Source organism: Mustela erminea, chromosome 12 (assembly GCF_009829155.1).
Source record: "Mustela erminea isolate mMusErm1 chromosome 12, mMusErm1.Pri, whole genome shotgun sequence".
Taxonomy (NCBI): Eukaryota; Metazoa; Chordata; class Mammalia; order Carnivora; family Mustelidae; genus Mustela; species Mustela erminea.
The window spans coordinates 5,784,610-5,803,302 of NC_045625.1; the positions used below are offsets into that span (position 1 = coordinate 5,784,610).

Here is an 18,693-nt window from a genome sequence, read left to right on the forward strand (position 1 = left end):
CAACAGCCAGGATTTGGCGGAACTTTTTCTCTAGAAGCTCAGAGAGCACCCTTGTGGGCCTGATGATCTCCGCCCCAAGGACTCAACTTTGCCACTGAAGTGCAAAACCTCCCACAGACAGCACACACAATGGGCAAGATGCATTCCAGGAAAACATCATTTACAGGAGTGGGGGGCGGGGGGGAGAGGGGTGGGCGCCCTCCGCCCATTGAACGTCTGCCTTCAGGGGTCCTGGGATCGAGCCCCACGTCAGGGTCCCTGCTCAGAGGGGAGGCTACTTCTCCCTTTCCCTCTGCCACCCGCCCCCTTCTCCTACTTGTGCATGCGCTCTAACAAATAAATAAAATCATTTAAGAAAACTATTTATAGAAACAGGCCAGGGTAATTTTCTTCCTTTCTCATCAATGGGTTTTTCATTAGGTCTGTTTACATGAATGCCCCCAAATAAAACATACTTTTTTGGCACGAGATGCCCAGAACTAATGAACTCTAAATATTTAGTCACAAGAATCCGGCTAAATAAGTCTGAAATGAACTCTCTAGGCACGGGGGAAAAAAACAAAACAGGCAGGCTTTTCAGTCATGGCGGTCATGACCACGAGAGATTCAAGAAGCCTCATCCCTATCACGTGGTTCTCAAACTTTTGGTCTCAGGATTCCTTTCCACTTTTTAAAAATTACTGAGGACCTCAAAGAACTTTGTTTATGTGGGTAAAATCCAATATTTATCATATTAGAAAAATTAAATTTCAAAAGTATTTAATAATCAATTTTTTAAAAAAGATTTTATTTATTTATTCGACAGGTAGAGATCACAAGTAGGCAGAGAGGCAGGCAGAGAGAGGAGGAAGCAGGCTCCCTGCTGAGCAGAGAGCCCCATGCGGGGCTCGATCCCAGGACCCTGGGATCACGACCGGAGCCGAAGGCAGAGGCTTTAACCCACTGAGCCACCCAGGCGCCCCTTAATAATCAATTTAAAAGTAACAAATCCATTACTAGTATAAACATTTTATAATTAAAAATAACTCATTCGGGACGCCTGGGTGGCTCAGTTGGTTGGACGACTGCCTTCGGCTCAGGTCATGATCCTGGAGTCCCGGGATCGAGTCCCGCATTGGGCTCCCAGCTCCATGGGGAGTCTGCTTCTCTCTCTGACCGTCTCCTCGCTCATGCTCTTTCTCACTGTCTCTCTCTCAAGTAAATAAATAAAATCTTAAAAAAAAAAAAAAAAAAAAAAACACCTCATTCAAGGGTGCCTGGGTGGCTCAGTGGGTTGGGCCTCTGCCTTCGGCTTGGGTCATGATCTCAGGGTCCCGGGATCGAGTCCTGCATCCGGCTCTCTGCTCAGCAGGGAGCCTGCTCCCCCAATCCCGCCTGCCTCTCTGCCTACTGTGACCTCTCTCTGTCAAATAAATAAATAAAATCTTTAAAAAAAAAAACTCATTCAAAAAAACTTGAGATGATTGGAATTGTTTTTTTTTGTTTGTTTTGTTTTGTTTTTTTAAAGATTTTATTTATTTATTTGACAGAGAGAGATCACAAGTAGACAGAGAGGCAGGCAGAGAGAGAGAGAGAGGGAAGCAGGCTCCCTGCTGAGCAGAGCGCCCGATGCGGGCCTCGATCCCAGGACCCTGAGATCATGACCTGAGCCGAAGGCAGCGGCTTAACCCACTGAGCCACCCAGGCGCCCGGAATTGTTTTGTTTTTGTAAATCTCTTTGATGTCTGGCTTAAGAGAATACAGTTGGATTCTCATATCTGCTTCTGTAGTCAATGTGCCATGAAAGAGTGTTTTGGTTGCACTATGTGAAGAAAATATGGCCTTATATAGACAGGGGCCTTTTCAGAGAACTGTGAACAGTCTTCTTTGACATTAAAACTTGACAAGTGGTAGCTTTTTTTTTTTTTTAAGATTTTATTTGACAGAGAGAGGCACAGCGAGAGAGGGAACACAAGCAGGGGGAGTGGGAGAGGGAGAAGCAGGCTTCTTCCCCCTGAGGAGAGAGCCCAATGCAGGGCTCAGTCCTGATCCTGGGATCATGACCCGAGCTGAAGGCACATGCTTAACGACGGAGCCACCCAGGTGCCCCGACAAGTGGTAGCTTCTTAAAGATTAGTGAGGTGCGGAATCTGAAACTGTATTAGTGAGCGCCCATGACCTGTCATTTGTTGTGAGTTCGAGCCCCGCGCTGGGTGTAGAGATTACTTACAAATAAAATCTTGAGGCGCCTGGGTGGTTTAGTCAGTTGAGCATCCGACTCTATTTCGGCTCAGGTAATGAACTTGGGGTCATGAGATGGAGGCCCTAGTAGGGCTCCCTGCACAGTGGGGAGTCTGCTTGTTCCTCCCGCTCTGCCCTGGCCCCTCTCATGTGTACCTGCGCTCCCTCTCAAATAAATACATCTTTTTTTTTAAAAAGAAAAATCTTAAAGAAAAAATCCACTAGTCCATCCTGCACTTTGAATGGATCTTTTATTCATGCACGACTGTGTCACATGCACTGGCCAGGTTCGACCAAGGCACACAGGTCTCTGAAATATCGACACTTTTTATTATAAAATACTTTTTAAAGTCACATTTGTTAATATTACCCCTTCTCACATATGTCTTTTAAGAACAGGGAAGCTATCAAGCCTTCAGTGGTGGATATAAGTCTTCCTAAATTACTATTTGTGCTTTCAAGTGAAAATGAGATCGCCAGCAACAAATACTTCTCATTTCCCTGAACTGTTTACTTCATTCATTTTTAAGATGTCTGACAAAAGCTCATGTCTGAGTAGCCATACCAAAGTTTTATTCTTTCAAACAAAAATGATTTCCCAAGAGAAAAGCAGCTGGTTCAGCCTGCAACTCCAACAACTGTACATGTGCGTTCCCATAAGACAACTATCACACTCCGGTGCCTGACAGAAGTGCTTCACGTATACTTCCCATTTCATGACACTTGGAATGTTAAAAGACATATGTTTAAGGGTTGAGATTTAATAACAGTAGTTTTTACTATTTCATCGACGTCACTCTTAAGTGAAAGGAGCCTCTTTCACCCCTGGCAAGCAGGGAGTAAGGGCCACTGATACGCTTCGGTGCTACTGCCTTGAATCATGCTCAGGCCGCTGCTGCCTGACCCACTACTGCTCCTGTACCATCAGAGCCAATGTCAACAGCAAAAAACGATGACCGTGGCCGGCGACGAAAACAGTGTGACCCCCGAGGACCCTCGTGGGAACTGCTACCCTGACAAGTACTTCCCACGGCCGCAGCTACTTGCAGAACGTGGCAGCTGCTCCCAGTGAGGCCAGGCCTCCACAAACCGTGCCACTAGAGCCTGTCACCGTTTGTTTAAAGGCCTCTGAAGCTCACATAAAAGCCAGAGTCCTCAGAACACTTCCTCTGAGTCTTCCTCAGAAACACGACAGGGAAAAAAAGACAAGCAGCAGCAGGAACTGTTAACCCAATGTAGGACGTCTATCCCCCAGCCAGTCCTTGGAGGTAATGACGGTGGAGTTAAGGAGGAAACAGGTCCACCCTCAAGGGCAGTGACAGTCAATGTCGGCGGGCAAAACCCGGTGCAACCCGAGCTCGGGTGTCTGTGCAGTACTCGGGAAGCTTCCGTTCAGAGAACGCAGCGAGACAGTGACTTTCAACGACAGAGGAGCTCAGAGAAGCAACAGCGTGTGACAGAGGAGACAAAGACGCAGCTGAAGGTCACTGGGCGGCTTCCCTCAGGTTCAGTCAAAAGGACTCCAGAGACGAAGAGGTAAACATCCAAACAAGCGCTCTGAAAGCCACCCTGTCACCCCAAATGCAGGGACAGCCGCTGCAAACAGCACTTCCTCCACGGCAATCAGTGAGCCTGGACTGCACTTACAGGGAGAGTCTCAAGTCCAAGTCACTATCAAGGTCATGCATTGAGTCAAGGGCACAAAGAGCCTAAGATCAGGAACCATCAGCTGTCAACCAGCAAAATGCTTGCGAATCTAGTGGCAGGCATCACTGCCCATGGCCTTCACTTTGCCAGCGGCCTCTGGGGCAGGCTAGATCGCAGAAGGGTGCGCTGAGGAGCACGGGCTGGGGGTGCGAGGTCAAGCACACCGGGGAGCCTGCGGCGGGGTGCTTAGCAGTGTGCTGGCTCCAGCTCCTGCCTCACTTCTGTCCCCATCCGCTCTGCCATCACACCCCAGGGCGGCTTGCGCTGAGGGGCAGGGGATGCTATTCCTGAGAGTTCTCTGCAGGGGGGACGTGACCGCCCCACCTCTGGAAGAGTTACTGGCATAACCATTTTTCAAAGTCCTGAATGAAATACACATTTGCAGATCAGCTAATAAGCAGCCACGGCCTAAATCAATTCGGTGAAAGCATATTGATCAAGACACCCGCACCCTAACTACTGTGTCTTCCTTTTTCAATTTAATTTAATTAATTTATTTGACAGACTGAGACCCAGTGCGCAAGAGGGAACACAAGCAGGGGGAGTAGGGGAGGGAGAAGCAGGCTTTCCGTTGAGCAGGGAGCCCGATGCAGGGCTTGATCCCAGGAGCTTGGGATCATGACCTGAGCCGAAGGCAGACACACAACAACTGAGACACCCAGGCGCCCCGACCCCCTTTCAAAGGGTTTGTGATATTTGCTGATGCGAAATGGGGGCTTTCTTAACAGTATGTCAACCAGCAAACGGTGAGCAAGAGCCCTGGTCTGCTCCTGTGACTTCCTGTTTTGACACTGCTCTCGCTGAAGAGGTCGCATGCTGTCACCTGGTGGAAAAAGCGAGAAACTGCCTTGTGTGCCCCAGACGACGACAACAGCATTCAGGTCCTCATTTCTTTTCACTACAGATGCATGGGGACAATTCCGATTCCATCTTGGTTCAGCCGGCTAAGCATCGACCACTAGCCATCAGCCACTTGCGGAATGAATGGTCACAGAGACGATTCATTACCATGGTCATCCCCAAGCCCTGCAAAGCTGGCTGCAGAAAGCAGAGAGGCCGTCACAGGGATCAGGATGAGGGAGAAGAGGGAAATGGAGCCGGTGAGGAAGGTCAGAGGATCCACAAAGGGGAAGGGCGGGGCCAGAAGAAAACTAACCATAAAACTCACCAACTGGAGGACATGCTCTTGGAATTTTTAAGTATTTTCAGCCCAGCAGTAAGAGAAATGAATCCACAAACACCGAAGTGTATAAAGATGAGAAAGTAAAATGTCTCACCTCAAGATATTAAAACATTTTTTAAACTTTAAATTTTGAGTAATGTCTATATCCAACATGGGGCTCGAACCCACAACCCTGAGATCAAAAGCCACATGCTCCAATGACTGAGCCCGCGAACCAAGCCAGCTGGCTGCCCCTTATACGTTAAAACTAAGAGAACGACCTATTCATTGACAAATATAATAATAAAGGCTCCTTTTTATGTGACAAGCACAGAAAAAGAAGAAAGAAAACAAGAATATCTCCCAGACAGTTATTCTCAGAAGGTGAGTTTTTATTTTTTATTTTGGATTTTTCTGTTTGTGCTGCGGTGCTTTATTAGGATTCTAATTTGTGTTTTATCTTTTGTGATTTCCCCTTACCCTATTCCAAGAAGGCAGGAGAGCTCTCTGAGCTCTGAACCAGGCTAAAAGCAAATCCTTTACATTAAGTTCAAGTTGAAACTCACTGACAAGAATCTGTCCCAGAAGAAGAGAACCCAGTGCTTTTGAAGAAAAAGAGGGAAAAACAACAAAGAGCTATTTCCCAAGACAGGAAAGAAAACGGGCTGGCACATTCTGAGTGGGGCCTGCAGCCACTCGGGAGGGGTGGGCCTGGGGAGGCAGAAGCCCCTGGTGCCAGGCCACCCAGAGCCAGAGCGCTACGAGGGCCAGATGGCAGGAGTCTCCAAAGCAAGAACTGTGGACCGAAACCACAAGAGTAGCAGACACCCCCAAGTGCGGTACTCTACCCTGGGATCCTGCCAGACACTGGCGTGAAGCCTTGAACTCGAGTGTAGTTCAACTTACAGAAAATCATGCGGTATTAATTACATAGCAAGTGTGAAATAAGACAGGTACCTATTACCTGATTTCCAATTTTTCTAAAATGAATCCTATTACTTTTATAATGATTAAAGAAAGGGTCAGCAACAAAACTTCATCAACAACAAATGAATTATGAGCCTTGAAGCACATTGCTGTCAGCACCCGGACGCACCGGCGGCTCCAAGCACTGAGAAAGCACTGCTTCTCAGTCCCTAGTGGTCGAAAGCCCCCTTTTATGCCATCGTGCACTATTCAAATCAGCTCAGAAATGCACAAAACATCTTCTCCGTGGCTTTTCTTAGGAGGGATGGTTAGAAAACCAAAGAGATACAGAAGGGTTATCAAGGCACCGGCATGTAAAGACCAGAGCGTTTAGAAGGTTCTCTCTGGCGTTGGTCTCATCTTAAATGAATCCCGACACATCTATTTTGAAAGCGTGTTAAATCAGCAGGAAGGGATGCTTTACACATAGCCATCCCCAATCCATTATGCCTCCTGTTCTCACAGTGAAGTGCTATCTGGTCCTTCCCAGACAAGACTTTCTCCTCCTGACTCAGTCTGGAGAAGGTGAAAATCACGCTCACTAGTGGAAACGGAATGAATCATCTGATCAAGCAGCAATCACCCCCCAGCCTCCCTCCACAGCGGACCTTGCGAAGTTTACTCCTTCCTGTCGAGCAAACGACCCTGGCTGCTCTCACCAAGTCCCTGGGGCTCCTCAGCCTGCCTCCCAGGAGACAGCAGCCCTTCGCCTCCACCTCCCGGCAGTACCCAGGCACGCGGCTTTGGGGAAGGACTAGCAGCACCAAAGAGCACAAGGGAACTTGCCTTTTCCATCTGTCGCTGATGCTTCTTGTAAATGCCTGATTGACCTAAAAATAAATGTTTGGAGAACAAAGGTTAGCTGGCAGATCTACATTCTTCTGTTTCCAGCACTAGTAACTCAAGGCCTTGAATTCCCCAGTTTTCAACAGAAAGGGCTGGCCCAGATGGCTTGAGCACTCTCCCTAAACATCATCTCTGCTAAGGGACACCTTGCCTTGTCTGGGGCTCAAGCCTGCGAGTTAAGGATGCCCTCTAATGGCCAAAAAAGGTCTGGCAGGGGCCTTGGTGTGAGGGGACGACAAAGCAAAACACAGTAATTTCAACCGTCTTGAATCTCCCCCTCCACCTAAAATCTTTCATTCCCACAACTACACCATCCCTCAACATTGCTGTGGACAGCACCTGCTATCTGGAGAACGTGCCCCCCTCCCGCCCCCACCAAGGCTAGAGGCTGATTTCTAAAGTCTAGGTCTAGGAGCTCGGGAGCACTTGGTTTCCTGCAAACTCCCTACTTCACTGACTGGAGATGCAGAACTCTGCTGGACAAAGTGTCGGCCCCCAGGGAGTCTGTCTTCCTGCTGCGATGTGCTGGGTCGCTCATTAGAGCAGCAGCGCCGCACTCACACATTCGCCTACGACTGCGAGGGGCCGGAGTTCTAGGGAGAGCACAGAGGCTGCGAGGGAGAGACTGTCCCAAAATGACGGCAACAGCCCGGGCCGATCCAGCCCAGGGCGAGGTGGGTCTTACATGGGGGCTGAAGTCCTCACAGGCCACTCACTCTCTACCTGACCATGACTACAAGCCTTTTCTCCTAAGAACAGCCGCCCCTCCCGCCACCGCCGCCGCTGGGTCATCTTCCCACCCAGGAGAAGCGGATGGCGCAGGGTAGGAGAGTCAACTGGCACAAAGCTCGCACCAAAGCTCGCCCCAAACCCAAGCCAGCAGAGTCTGAGGGCTTCAAAAGAACCTTCGATACTATTCCTTAAGTCCCCTCTAGGACCTAGTTTTACATCTTACAGCAACTTCCAGAACCTTCACCTTCAAAACTTTGCCGCACAGCACTTGCTCGTTGGTGCTGAAATGAACAAGGGGCAAGAAACGGCCACTCGCAGCCCTGAGGCTCACCCGAATCTTCCCCAAATCCCCAAGTCCTCTCTGATAGGAGTACTAGATGGGAGAGAAGGGATCAGACTCTGATCGAGAACAGTTAGGCGCTCTGTCCGCAGACAGCGCTGGTCATCCTGTTCGAGGTGCCTGAGCTGCCTGCACCCGGTAGGACGTGGGGCGTCGGGAGCGCTCAGGAAGCCTCGCTCGTGCTTTGTGGTCTCTGCCGGAAACTAGCTGCTGCACAGCTACGTGCGCCCGTGTGATGTGTGACAGAATAAGGGTCCAGAGTTAGTCTGATCGGCTGGAATAAGGATGACACTCCACTGGCACCACGTTCTAAATAATCAGAATAACTGGAAGAAGATAAATCCCAGGATCCGGGAAAATAAGAATTTACTTCATGAGGCCACTGCAGCGCGGACCACATCATTTCTAACAGAAAGCAGGTAAATATATTTTTAAAAACTTTACTCTGGGGGCACCTGGGTGGTTCAGTTAGTTAAGCGTCTGACTTTGGCTCAGGTCATGATCCCATGGTCCTGGGTTCGAACCCCATATGCGGCTCCTTGCTCAGCCGGAAGCCTGCTTCCCCCTCTCCCCCTGCCTGTGCTCTCATTCTGTCAAATAAATAAAATAAAAATAAAAACTTTATTCGAAAAGAAGTAACTGCTCTCAAACAGCCACGAACTAGTTCACTGTAGCGTTGTTGCTAGAACCTTCTCCCTCTACTCCTTCCTACAGAACCAGTAATTCCCTTCACCTGGCATCGGATTTAACAAGGACATTTTCTCTCATCAACCACGGACGGGGTGCTAATGCCTCTTTACAGAACTGGAGCACAGCGTGTGCACCTCCGGCCTGCCGTTCTGGGGATACCTACGTGGTGATGCGCTGGGCCTCTCGCTAGTTCAGGTTCATGTACTCCTGCACTCTGCGTCTAACCCGGCAAGAAAAGGCTGTTTATGGGATTTCAATTCCCTTCCCTCTAAATCATGCTGCTAGGTTATGCTGCTGTCGAGCTCTCCTTTCCAGACCCTTCTCTACTGTCTCATTTGTGTTCAAAGCCAAGGCGCCAGATCCGCTCCGTTGGAACACACTGCGGAACTGGATGCAGACGCCAACCCCAGGCTCCTGCTGGAGACGGATCGACGTCCGCTGGGGAGCCAGGAAGCTGCATGTGTCCGGCAGATGCCCTGGGTGACTCGGACCGGACTGGGAAAGGCTGAGTCAGCAGCCTGGTCTTGTTCGGCACACAAGCCCCGAGGTGCACCGCGGCCCCACTCCCTGCGGGGACTCACCACACCACTGGGAAGAGGATGGCTCCACAGCACAGCAGGTCTACCAGAAACAGAGAATCCTTCCACAAGCCATACTCTGTAGTCCCCTCCTCAGTGGACTCTATGATGATGTAGGCCACGTTCGCCAGAACCTACAGGACACGAGAAGTGGCTGAAGCCCTAAAGCAAGGGCAGATCCCCACAACAGCAGTCCCAGGGGAAGGTGGCCCCTTGGGCCTGCAGGTCCCCAACCACGGTCACAGCATTCTCTCCAGTGCCACGTGCTTTTCAGAGTACTGTGCTCTCCCCTCAGGGAGTGTCTCTATGTCCTCCTCCTGACCTGTGACTGCCCTGAGCAACAGTTAGGTGGCAGTGAGGCCGTGTGATTTCCAAGGTCGGTCATACAAAGGACACCACCTCTGGCCGGCCGGCTCACTGGGGACACACGCCTTTGGAGCCCTGAACCCTCTTGTAAAAGTCTGGCTACCCCGAGCCAGCCACGGTGGAGAGACCAGGCCGGGAAAGAGATTTGGCTGAGGAGCCCCAGCGTTTCCCGGCCCCAGGGACAGAGGTAAGCGAAGACTTCGAGGAAGCCCCAGCCACTGTCGGACTGCAAGAGGCCCCCACGTTGGACCTGCCCAGCGCAGCCCTTCCACAAGTCCTGACCCACATAGAATGTGAGACAATATGTGGTTATTGTTGCTCTCTGTCACTGCATTTGGGGTGATCTGTGACACAGCACAGATGACCAGGACACTCTGCTTTGCTTTTTGGGCTCCGAGGCCTGAGTAGAGCCGCTCAGGTGCTGAATGGCAGCCCCCCCCCCCCCCCCCCCCAGTCAGCCACGATGCCCAGATGCCTCAGGCCCTGCCCCCTCGGAGCCACGAGCTGCCCGACGGTGTTCTCGCAGTGCCAGAAATGTTCTTCGAAGTCTGGGCGCACATCTGTACATCAATCACTTCTCACTCAGAAGCGTGCACTGGCTCCCCACGACCACGAAGAAGGAGTTTCCGTTTCCAGGCTGATAGTCAAGGCCTTCCCAGACTAGTCCCTGTGCTTTTCGATGCACGACTTCCTTGTATTTGATGGTTTCAATGTCCCATTTCCTCGGAGCTGCCTGCCATGGAACCTCGCAGTCAGCCCCCTCAGAGTGTGCCGCATCGCATCCCAGTCTGGGTGGGGAAGGAAGGTCTGCCTGAAGGGACAGTAGCTGCTCTGGGGGGACAGGGCGACCGGGAGCGGTGCAACACGGTGGGAGGAGGACGCAGGCCCTCCCTTCGGAGCTGGGAGGCGCTGGCAGGCTGCAGAACTCAGCGTGGCCGGCGCTGCGGCCACAAGGGCCCGACCGCGGGGACTCGGACGGCTCCTCAGCATCGCTGCTCACTCACCGGCAGCACCACGTGCCTGCCACATTTCTCTCCTTAAACATCGAGGCAAGGCCGGTCTATACCAAGAAGGCTTCTAGATCGCTCACATTTGGGCCATTCCTGGGAAACCTACAGCCACCGGTCTGTACCACTCACTGGGTGTTAACACGAATCCCTGTCATTAACGGGAAGGTGGCTTTGCTGTGAACACTGCCAGACCGCCCATCACCGGAGCAGGCTAACTTGTGTGCCAGGGGATTGTGGCACACACAATCCTCCTTCCTCCCCTTGCCACACCCACACTGGGCTCCCAAAAGAGAGCAGACGAGGAGAACAACTTTATCAAACACACGCTCTTTGGCTGAACAGAGCAGTCAGGCATCCCTGCTGGGCCCTCTCTGTTTACTGAGTTCTTTACGCCCAATCTCTGCCTCTCCCAAGGTTCCTCTCCCGAGCAGCTCACAACCAGGCAAGGCTGGCCTTGGCCGAGGGTCCCAAACCAGGAAGGGTTTAATAATAGTTGCCCTGATGTCTACTTAATATCCCACCTTGTGAGAACTCACTGGTGTCATTCACAGTTTTACAATAACTTGTTAATTAAAACACTATACAGCTGAGCTCGGCTAGAGGGCAGCCAGAGGCACGAAGGCAAGCCGTTAGGGGTCCTGACTTTCCAGCAGATCTCTCCTCAATGTGGGCGTCCATAAGCCGTTCGCCACATGAGTGACGGCAGACAGCTCTCAGGGCCGTGAGCGAGGCCTAGGTGTGCCAGAATCCAGAAAGGGAACCCAGCAGTATGAGCCGGGGTTTCTGGGCGAGCCGCCTCCCTCTGGATAGAACCAGAGCTGAGTCCTGTGAAGTGTCAGGACACAACCAGGACGCGCAGGATCAGGGTCCCTTACCTGGAGCGGGATGACGATCATGAAGATCTTTTTGTCTTTATCGGAAAGGATGTGCTTAATGAAAGCCCAGCCCGTGCCGATGAGCGCGATGGTGATGAACAGGAGTGCCCCTTTCAAGCTGCAAAAGAAAAAGTTTCAGACACAGTGGCCTCTTCAGACTCTCCGCAGGTTCCACTGCTCAGCTCCTTCATGACTTCACGGGCTTCTTGGGGGAAGACAAGGGGCCAAATTTAGGAAACGCCTCTTAAGTGAAGCAGCACACAAACGGGTTCGCCACGCCCCCCACCTCGGAGCAGCTAACCCGCCCCATGGACGCAGCCCCCTCCCGAGCCAGCGGGCCCGAGTTCTCAGGTCTGGACAGCCACCCGTGTGCCACACAGCTCCGGCGTGGCAGGAACCCAGACAGGCTGCCACGGGCGGGCAGCAACTATTCATGTGAGGCGGGTCCCTCCCCACCGTGGCCTCCCCAACTTCTGCACGTTGCCTTGTGGGATGAGCACTTCTCGGGTCGCTCTGTGTACTTACAGGTGAGTGATGTAGTACACGACAGCCCAACCCTCGATGGGAAAGCCCTGGGACGAGATGTAGTGGTAGTCGATCTGCAACGGAACGACCGCATTTCAGAGAGGCCCATCTCCCACACGCCTTCACGTACAGCGAAGCAGAGCACGTGCCACCACAGCACCTCACCATGTGGTGGTGGTGGGGGGTCTCCCCTCACCCCAGCCGCTAATACCTCACTTGTCAATTCACAATCCAGCACGTGAAGGCACTGCCAAGGTCAGGCAGCACGAGAAACCTGCCACAAGTTTCGACACCACCAGCACACAGGCCAGGTCCCTCTCTTGAGGCAGGAGATTCACACGGGCAGAGAGCTGCCTGTTATTTTCTTTAAAATCCCCAAGGACCAGGATGCCTGGGGGGCTCAGCCAGTGAAGCATCTGCTTTCAGCTCAGGTCATGATCCCAGGGTCCTGGGATCGAATCCCACATGGGGCTCCAACCAGAAAAAAGGAAAAAAAAAAAAAAAAAATCCAGGTGGAGTCACGCAGTTTCCCCTGTGCTGTTGTTTTGTCTTTTTGAAAAATATCTGTGCACTTCGAGCTACTTAAAGCCACCAGCATATTTTAATTGAAGAGGCCAGTCTCAGTAGTGCACTCGGGATGCTTCCTGCCACAACTCACAAACGTCAGCACTGATGTCTTTGTGGACCTTTCATCCTGTCACGAACAGCTATCTAGACACTGAAGTGACTCAAGGGTCTTGTCATTCATTACCAACCAAGTTCCAGAAAGATTCTTTTCACTTAGATCCAAATGGGAAATTATCCAAGTAACTGTCATTTCCAGAGACTGTACCGCATACATCATTACGCCTCTGATGCCAACACTCTGAAGGGCAGGACAGCGCGTGTCTGGAGACTGTCACCCTCCCAAGTGCAGCTGGCGGGTGCCACTGGGCAGCTGTGACCTTCCTCCCGCGGGCAGGTGCACTTCACTCCGCAGCCAGACCAACTACTCCAAGTGCAAGCGCAACTCACATGCCTCCAGGTGTAGAGCATCACTGTTCCCTCAAATAAGTACGCTCACACCAAGCTTCATATCAAATGGGCACATGGGGAAGGAGAAAAATCAAGCCACAGAAACAATGTGGCAGGTGGCACTCTAATCTTGAGAAAAGACAAACAAACAAAAAGGAACAAAAACAAGGAAGGGTCTAGGAAATCTCTGGCTATGTGCGTGTGCTGGAAGCGGTCTCCGGGCTCAGGTCACTGAGGGTGTCAGGATTTATCCCTGTGACGGCCCCTCCCACACCAAATGCCTCATGAGAGAAGGTCTACCCTCATCTTTTTTCCCACTGACCTAGCTCCCCTTCCTCCCACTTCGTTTTTTCTGACTGTAGAGACACCGTACCTCATTTCGTAAATGACCGGAAACGTGAATACATACCGCGTGGAACACCAAGGAAAGAGACTTCGTGAAAGGAAGAGCCGCCATCAACCAGTGAATTTTAAATACGTCATTCCTATAAAAATGGAGAGAACGAATTAAAGGAATATCCCAGGGGCGCCTGGGTGGCTCAGTCAGTTAAGCATCTGCCTTCGGCTCAGGTCATGATCTCAGGGTCCTGGGATCGAGCCCCGCATCAGGCGCTCTGCTCAGCAGGGAGCCTGCTTCTCTCTCACTCTCCCTCCATGCTCCTCCCCCCTCTCTCAAATAAATGAATAAAATCTTTAAAAAAACCAAAAAACAAAAAAAAACAAAACCAATATTCCATTCCCCCACCCTCCAAAGGATGGCTAAAGCTCCGGGCATCAGATGCATTTACAAGGAGGCACTAAATATTATCTAAGCAAACCACACCCATGAAGCCCTTTGGAGACCTCATTTCTGCCAACAGAAACAGCCCTGACAAAGCCCCAGAGTCCCCTCTCGTGCAGTCTGTGTTGTGACTGGAGTAGTGTTTGTTAGGCACTGAAGCCAGACAGGACGAGTTCCAGCTCCTGATAAGATGGGAACCCGTGCAGCTTGCCAGCTTTGTGCCCAGAAAACACCCTGGAAAGGCCCCAGAGTCAAGCATGAGGCGGCGGGATCTACAAAACTGGCAAGAAGCCCCTGGGGAAACAGAAGGTGCCCAAACTTGGCTGTGGGGGCGAGCGGTGGCCCAGAGTGGGGCAGGAGGAGCCAGGCGGCATGCAGGACCAAGGCCCGCCAGACACACCAGGCCAGCAGGGGAAAGTGTCGGCTCCCACCGCCGTGCCTACACAGACACCCGTCCACCTTTGGGCTGCCTCCTCACCCTGGGACTAATGTCCTAGGACACCAGACCATTTGGGAGACAAATGTAGAACTCTTAAAGTACATAAAACTTGCCTTAGAGCCACAGAGGAAACTCACACTCTCAGACATCAAGATGTTCTGCAAAGCCACAGCAGGCAAACATGTGGAACGGGTATAGCATCGGACAAGTGAGCCAACAAAACAGAAAGCTTGACATAGAACAGAGAGCTTGACACATGGAGGCCTGACATAGGAGCGATACGGGGGCAGCAAATAAGGAGGAACGGGAAGGACTATTTAAAAACCGGCGCAGGGAAAATCAGCTCAGAACTGCGTGCGTACATACACACACTGCTGGCTCCCCACTTCACAGTTCCACAGCGGAGCACTCCAGAAGGATTCCAGTGCTAAACACAATACACACCTTTTGTGACCTTGGAGTAGGGAAAGGCTTCTTCCAAGACCCACGGCCCAAAAGATTATAATTAGAGAGCTCTAACTCCATTAATATTAAAGACTTTCATTCAACAATGAATACCCCAGACAAGTTTAACAGACTGGGAGAAGAAATTGGCAATGTCTAAGACAGAAAAAGGACTGATATCCAAAATATCCAAGAAACTCCTGTGAAGCAACAAGAAAATGACAGAAAACCCAACAGAAAAATATGCAAAGCCTAACAACGGTCATAAGAAGGGGAGCCCAAGGGGCGCCTGGGTGGCTCAGTGAGTTAAGCCTCTGCCTTCGGCTCAGGTCACGATCTCGGGGTCCTGGGATCAATCCCCTCATCAGGCTCTCTGCTCAGCAGGGAGCCTGCTTCTCTCTCTCTCTGACTGCCTCTCTACTTGTGATCTCTGTCTGTAAAATAAATAAATAAAATCTTAAACAAAAAAAAAAAAAGGGTAACCCAAAGGGTCAGCAAGTCCCTAGAAAGATATTTCACATCATTGGTATTTAGGAAAATGAAAAATAAAATGAAGTACCAGTTTATACCCATCAGACTGGCCAAAAATAAGATGTCAGTGTTGGTACACAGGGAGACAAGAGCCCTGCTGCCCCATGGGCAGAAGTAGAAACTAGCAGAGGTGACCCGGCAGCATTCAATGAAATTAAGTAAGAATTTACCCCATACCCAGGGCACCTTCTTCTGGGAGTGTACCCCCGAGAGAGCCATAATGGGACAAGGCCAGGGTAGGGGTGGGAGGTCATGGCCACACTGTTTGGGGGAGCCAGGGTATGGAGGCCGAGCCTCACGAAAGGGAGGGATAAGTAGAATGTGGGGATACACACTATGGAGTAGCTAGAAGTTAATGAACTAGACGGACACACGGCAATGTAATTAGGTCTTAAGAAAGATACTACTGCATGAAAAATGAAAACAGTATCTGCAGATAGTATGGTTTATAGAAGTTAAAAACACAGGCACTATCAATAAACACGAGCTATTTATAAGAATACGCGCATGCCCAACACCACCTATTACCTGCGTGTGAGCAGCTGCGAGAAGCCCGAGCGAGGGGTCGGAAATGAAGGGGAAATGAAGAGGAGGGGCCCTGCGCCAATGATAAGGCGGGCGTGTCACCAACTGACGCAACTCCCTTTCCGGGCTGGTTTCCTCCCTGGTACTTTCCTGTCTGGGGCCTACCTACTTGAAGGTCAAGAAGGAAGTCAAGGCCAGAGGAGTCTGTCCCTCCCGAACCACACTGAGAACCCTGGGTACCCAGAGTGCAAAAAGCGCACAGTGCCGAGCCCGGCGCTCGCTCCCGCGCCCCGGCACCCTCGCTGAGACATCAGCCACAGGGCAGTGATGTGTGGGGGAACACACGCTCCACAGCCACAGCAGCTTGGCACGAATACAGGTTCTACACTGGCCACCTTAACCCTTCTAAGCCTCGCTAACCTCTCCTGAAAATGGGGCAGCTGGATGATGAGCAGAAACTACCGGCATCAGGGGCCTGATGGGGCAAGGAGCGGGCACCGAAAAGCGATCGGCCGTCTTCCCCTTCCCACGCTCAGGGGCCCAGGGCAGCACCCAGAGAGCAGAGAGGAGCTGCTTAATGGGCGGCAAGTAGATGTGGGCGCCGCTCACAGCTCTGGCAGGTGTCGCCAGCCGTGTCTCTCTTTTCCCCTCTCAAGACCTCCAGAAGGCGAGGCAAAGATCTCCCAGCTCCTTCCAGCAGTAAGGGACTGTGAGCCTCTGAAATGCACGAAGCCTTGGAGTCACATCCTTTACCTCACTCAAATTTCCAACCCGACAGCACGGCCTGTAGGTCTCCGGGAAACACATGGGACGGGGCGGAAGGCTTACATTACACACCCTGGTTGTGTCTACTGCCCTTCAGCAAGAAGCTAACACGTGCTGCACAAAGTAGGTCGGCCTCATTTAACCACGGAGTTAAAACTTCCCACAATTTTACGTAAGTGAACCAGTGATAGTGACTGTTATATCACTAAATACACGGAACGAAAATACCGCTGAACACCTGCCTGGTCAACTGTCTTTTACGTACCTCCGATCTGCATAGCACCCTGATCTGCAAAGGCCTCCAGAACACAGTATTTCAGGGACAATCACGTAACACACCTAAGGCTCCCAGACCCTTAGAGGAAAGTGGGGCAATGACCCTGTCCCAGTTTTGTGGCTCGGGGAGTGAAGGGAGTCACGCAGGTGGGAGCTATCCATGTTTACACTTGAAATTGGGCCTTGGGCTCCCACTTCTTACTTTTCTAATAAAGGCAGAAGCAAATCTTTATTTAAAAACCTTTTTATAGCCTGAATTGGTAAGATTCTTCTTTTCTTATTAAAGGCTGCCTGATTGCCTAGTCCAACCATGACCGTGCAGGGTTCTTCACAAGTAAACAAGTAGCTCTTCCCATCTGGTGAGCGGAACAAATCTTATGCCAAGTAAGAACCAGCGCTGTCCCAGCCAGAGCTCCCCACTCCCGCACGATAGTCAGGCCACCGGGGACTAGAGAAGTCTCAATTTCTGCCCAACGCTCCACAGAAAGAACAATTTGGGTGCCTATTTTATGAATTTAAATTAATCCACATTATGATCCCATAGTCCCACACCATCATTTAACTTAGTTTATGGGCCTTATAACAAGTACTTCACACTATTCTCTAACTGGAAATTAGTATTTTATTCTGTTTCCTGGTTGGAAGGAGACAGATTTGAACACTCAGGACCCCGTGCCCCACCACCGCACACGCAGGTGCTCCCTTTAAGAACTGAGTATAGGCAAGTAAAGCCTTCAGGTTTCAGAAGAAAGGCCAAGAGCCAGGCAGGTGGGCTTGGAGTGAGTTCCCTCTAGTAACAAGCTTCTGGAAGCCAACACTTCTCCCCCGTCAGGCTCTGAGCAGACACAGCACCGAGCAGCAATGCCCTGCTCTCGGCAGGCAGCGGGCCACTGTCGCTAACCTCTTTCCTGAACAAACAGCCCCCAAATGGGATCGATGAACTCACTGAGTCCTGGACCCTAACACCGTCACCATGGAAACACTTGCTTATACGTTTTGTTTTGTCTATTATTAAAATATTTGGATCTGCGTTTTAAACAAAGCAAAGGGAAGTAAACAAACACCAGGGCATGCAAAGGCTCCCCACACCACGGCAAGGCTCGCACAGTCTCCCTGTTACAGGGAAGACGCCCGTGGAAGAGGACAAGGTTGCCGGGGCCAATCCCTCTGAGGCTAAGAAGCCAGCAGAAGGTGAAATTATGCACCTCTGAACACACTCCACGCCGGATGGCCCGAGGAAGTCACAACTCACCTTCGTTTTCGAAGGATGTGAATCCAGATGGTCCCAGAAAGGAAAAAGAAAAAGGCCATAGATATGTATAATTTAGGGAGGGGGATCTCTCCTGCGGACAGGTAGCTGTCAGGGTTCTTCTCTGTGATCTCAATCTGAAACAGACATGAAATTAATGTTTACTTTTCAGGAACAGATCATCCCATAGTCTGCAATTTGTCACCAAAGCTGCTTCACTTGGCTAAGGAAGCACCAGCAGGTAACAACCACATTCCTAACGCACCGGTTCAAGTGTAAAAACATCCCACGTTGCTTTGTATTTTTTTGTGAATCCTCTGCAGAGATGGGATTCTGGCCACATTTTTCTCCTACTCTATTTAAGTGCTGTTAAAACCTACTCTTACAATGAAATTATGTGTCTCACATTTTACAGGGCTGACAAAATCCACATGGAACACCTTCCGTACAGTACTCACATCAAGACTGAAGGAAAACTTGTCGCCAGACCGCACTTCGTTCCCAGAGCATTTATGGAAATAAAGACTGTAGAGGCCTTCTTGGTCATTGGTGCTGATGTTAAAGAAAAACTGAAAGTGAAGAAGACAAAAATTGAAGAGTACCCAAGTCCTCAGCTAAATGCTTAAATCTTAGAGATTATGAATGTTATGGA

General features: G+C 50.8%; 1 protein-coding gene across 1 annotated transcript in view; it reads right to left on the bottom strand.

Moving 5' to 3' along the window:
• Nucleotides 1-18,693, bottom strand: part of GPR107 (G protein-coupled receptor 107) — a 76,314-nt gene that overhangs the window by 23,995 nt on the left and 33,626 nt on the right. Inside the window, exons 8-14 of the mRNA XM_032306529.1 lie at nucleotides 18,500-18,610; nucleotides 18,045-18,178; nucleotides 13,441-13,516; nucleotides 12,018-12,091; nucleotides 11,493-11,610; nucleotides 9,245-9,375; nucleotides 6,842-6,885 (exon numbers count right to left, since the gene is read on the bottom strand). Coding sequence (XP_032162420.1) covers nucleotides 6,842-6,885; nucleotides 9,245-9,375; nucleotides 11,493-11,610; nucleotides 12,018-12,091; nucleotides 13,441-13,516; nucleotides 18,045-18,178; nucleotides 18,500-18,610 — 688 coding nt within the window. The remainder of the gene's footprint in view (nucleotides 1-6,841; nucleotides 6,886-9,244; nucleotides 9,376-11,492; nucleotides 11,611-12,017; nucleotides 12,092-13,440; nucleotides 13,517-18,044; nucleotides 18,179-18,499; nucleotides 18,611-18,693) is intronic.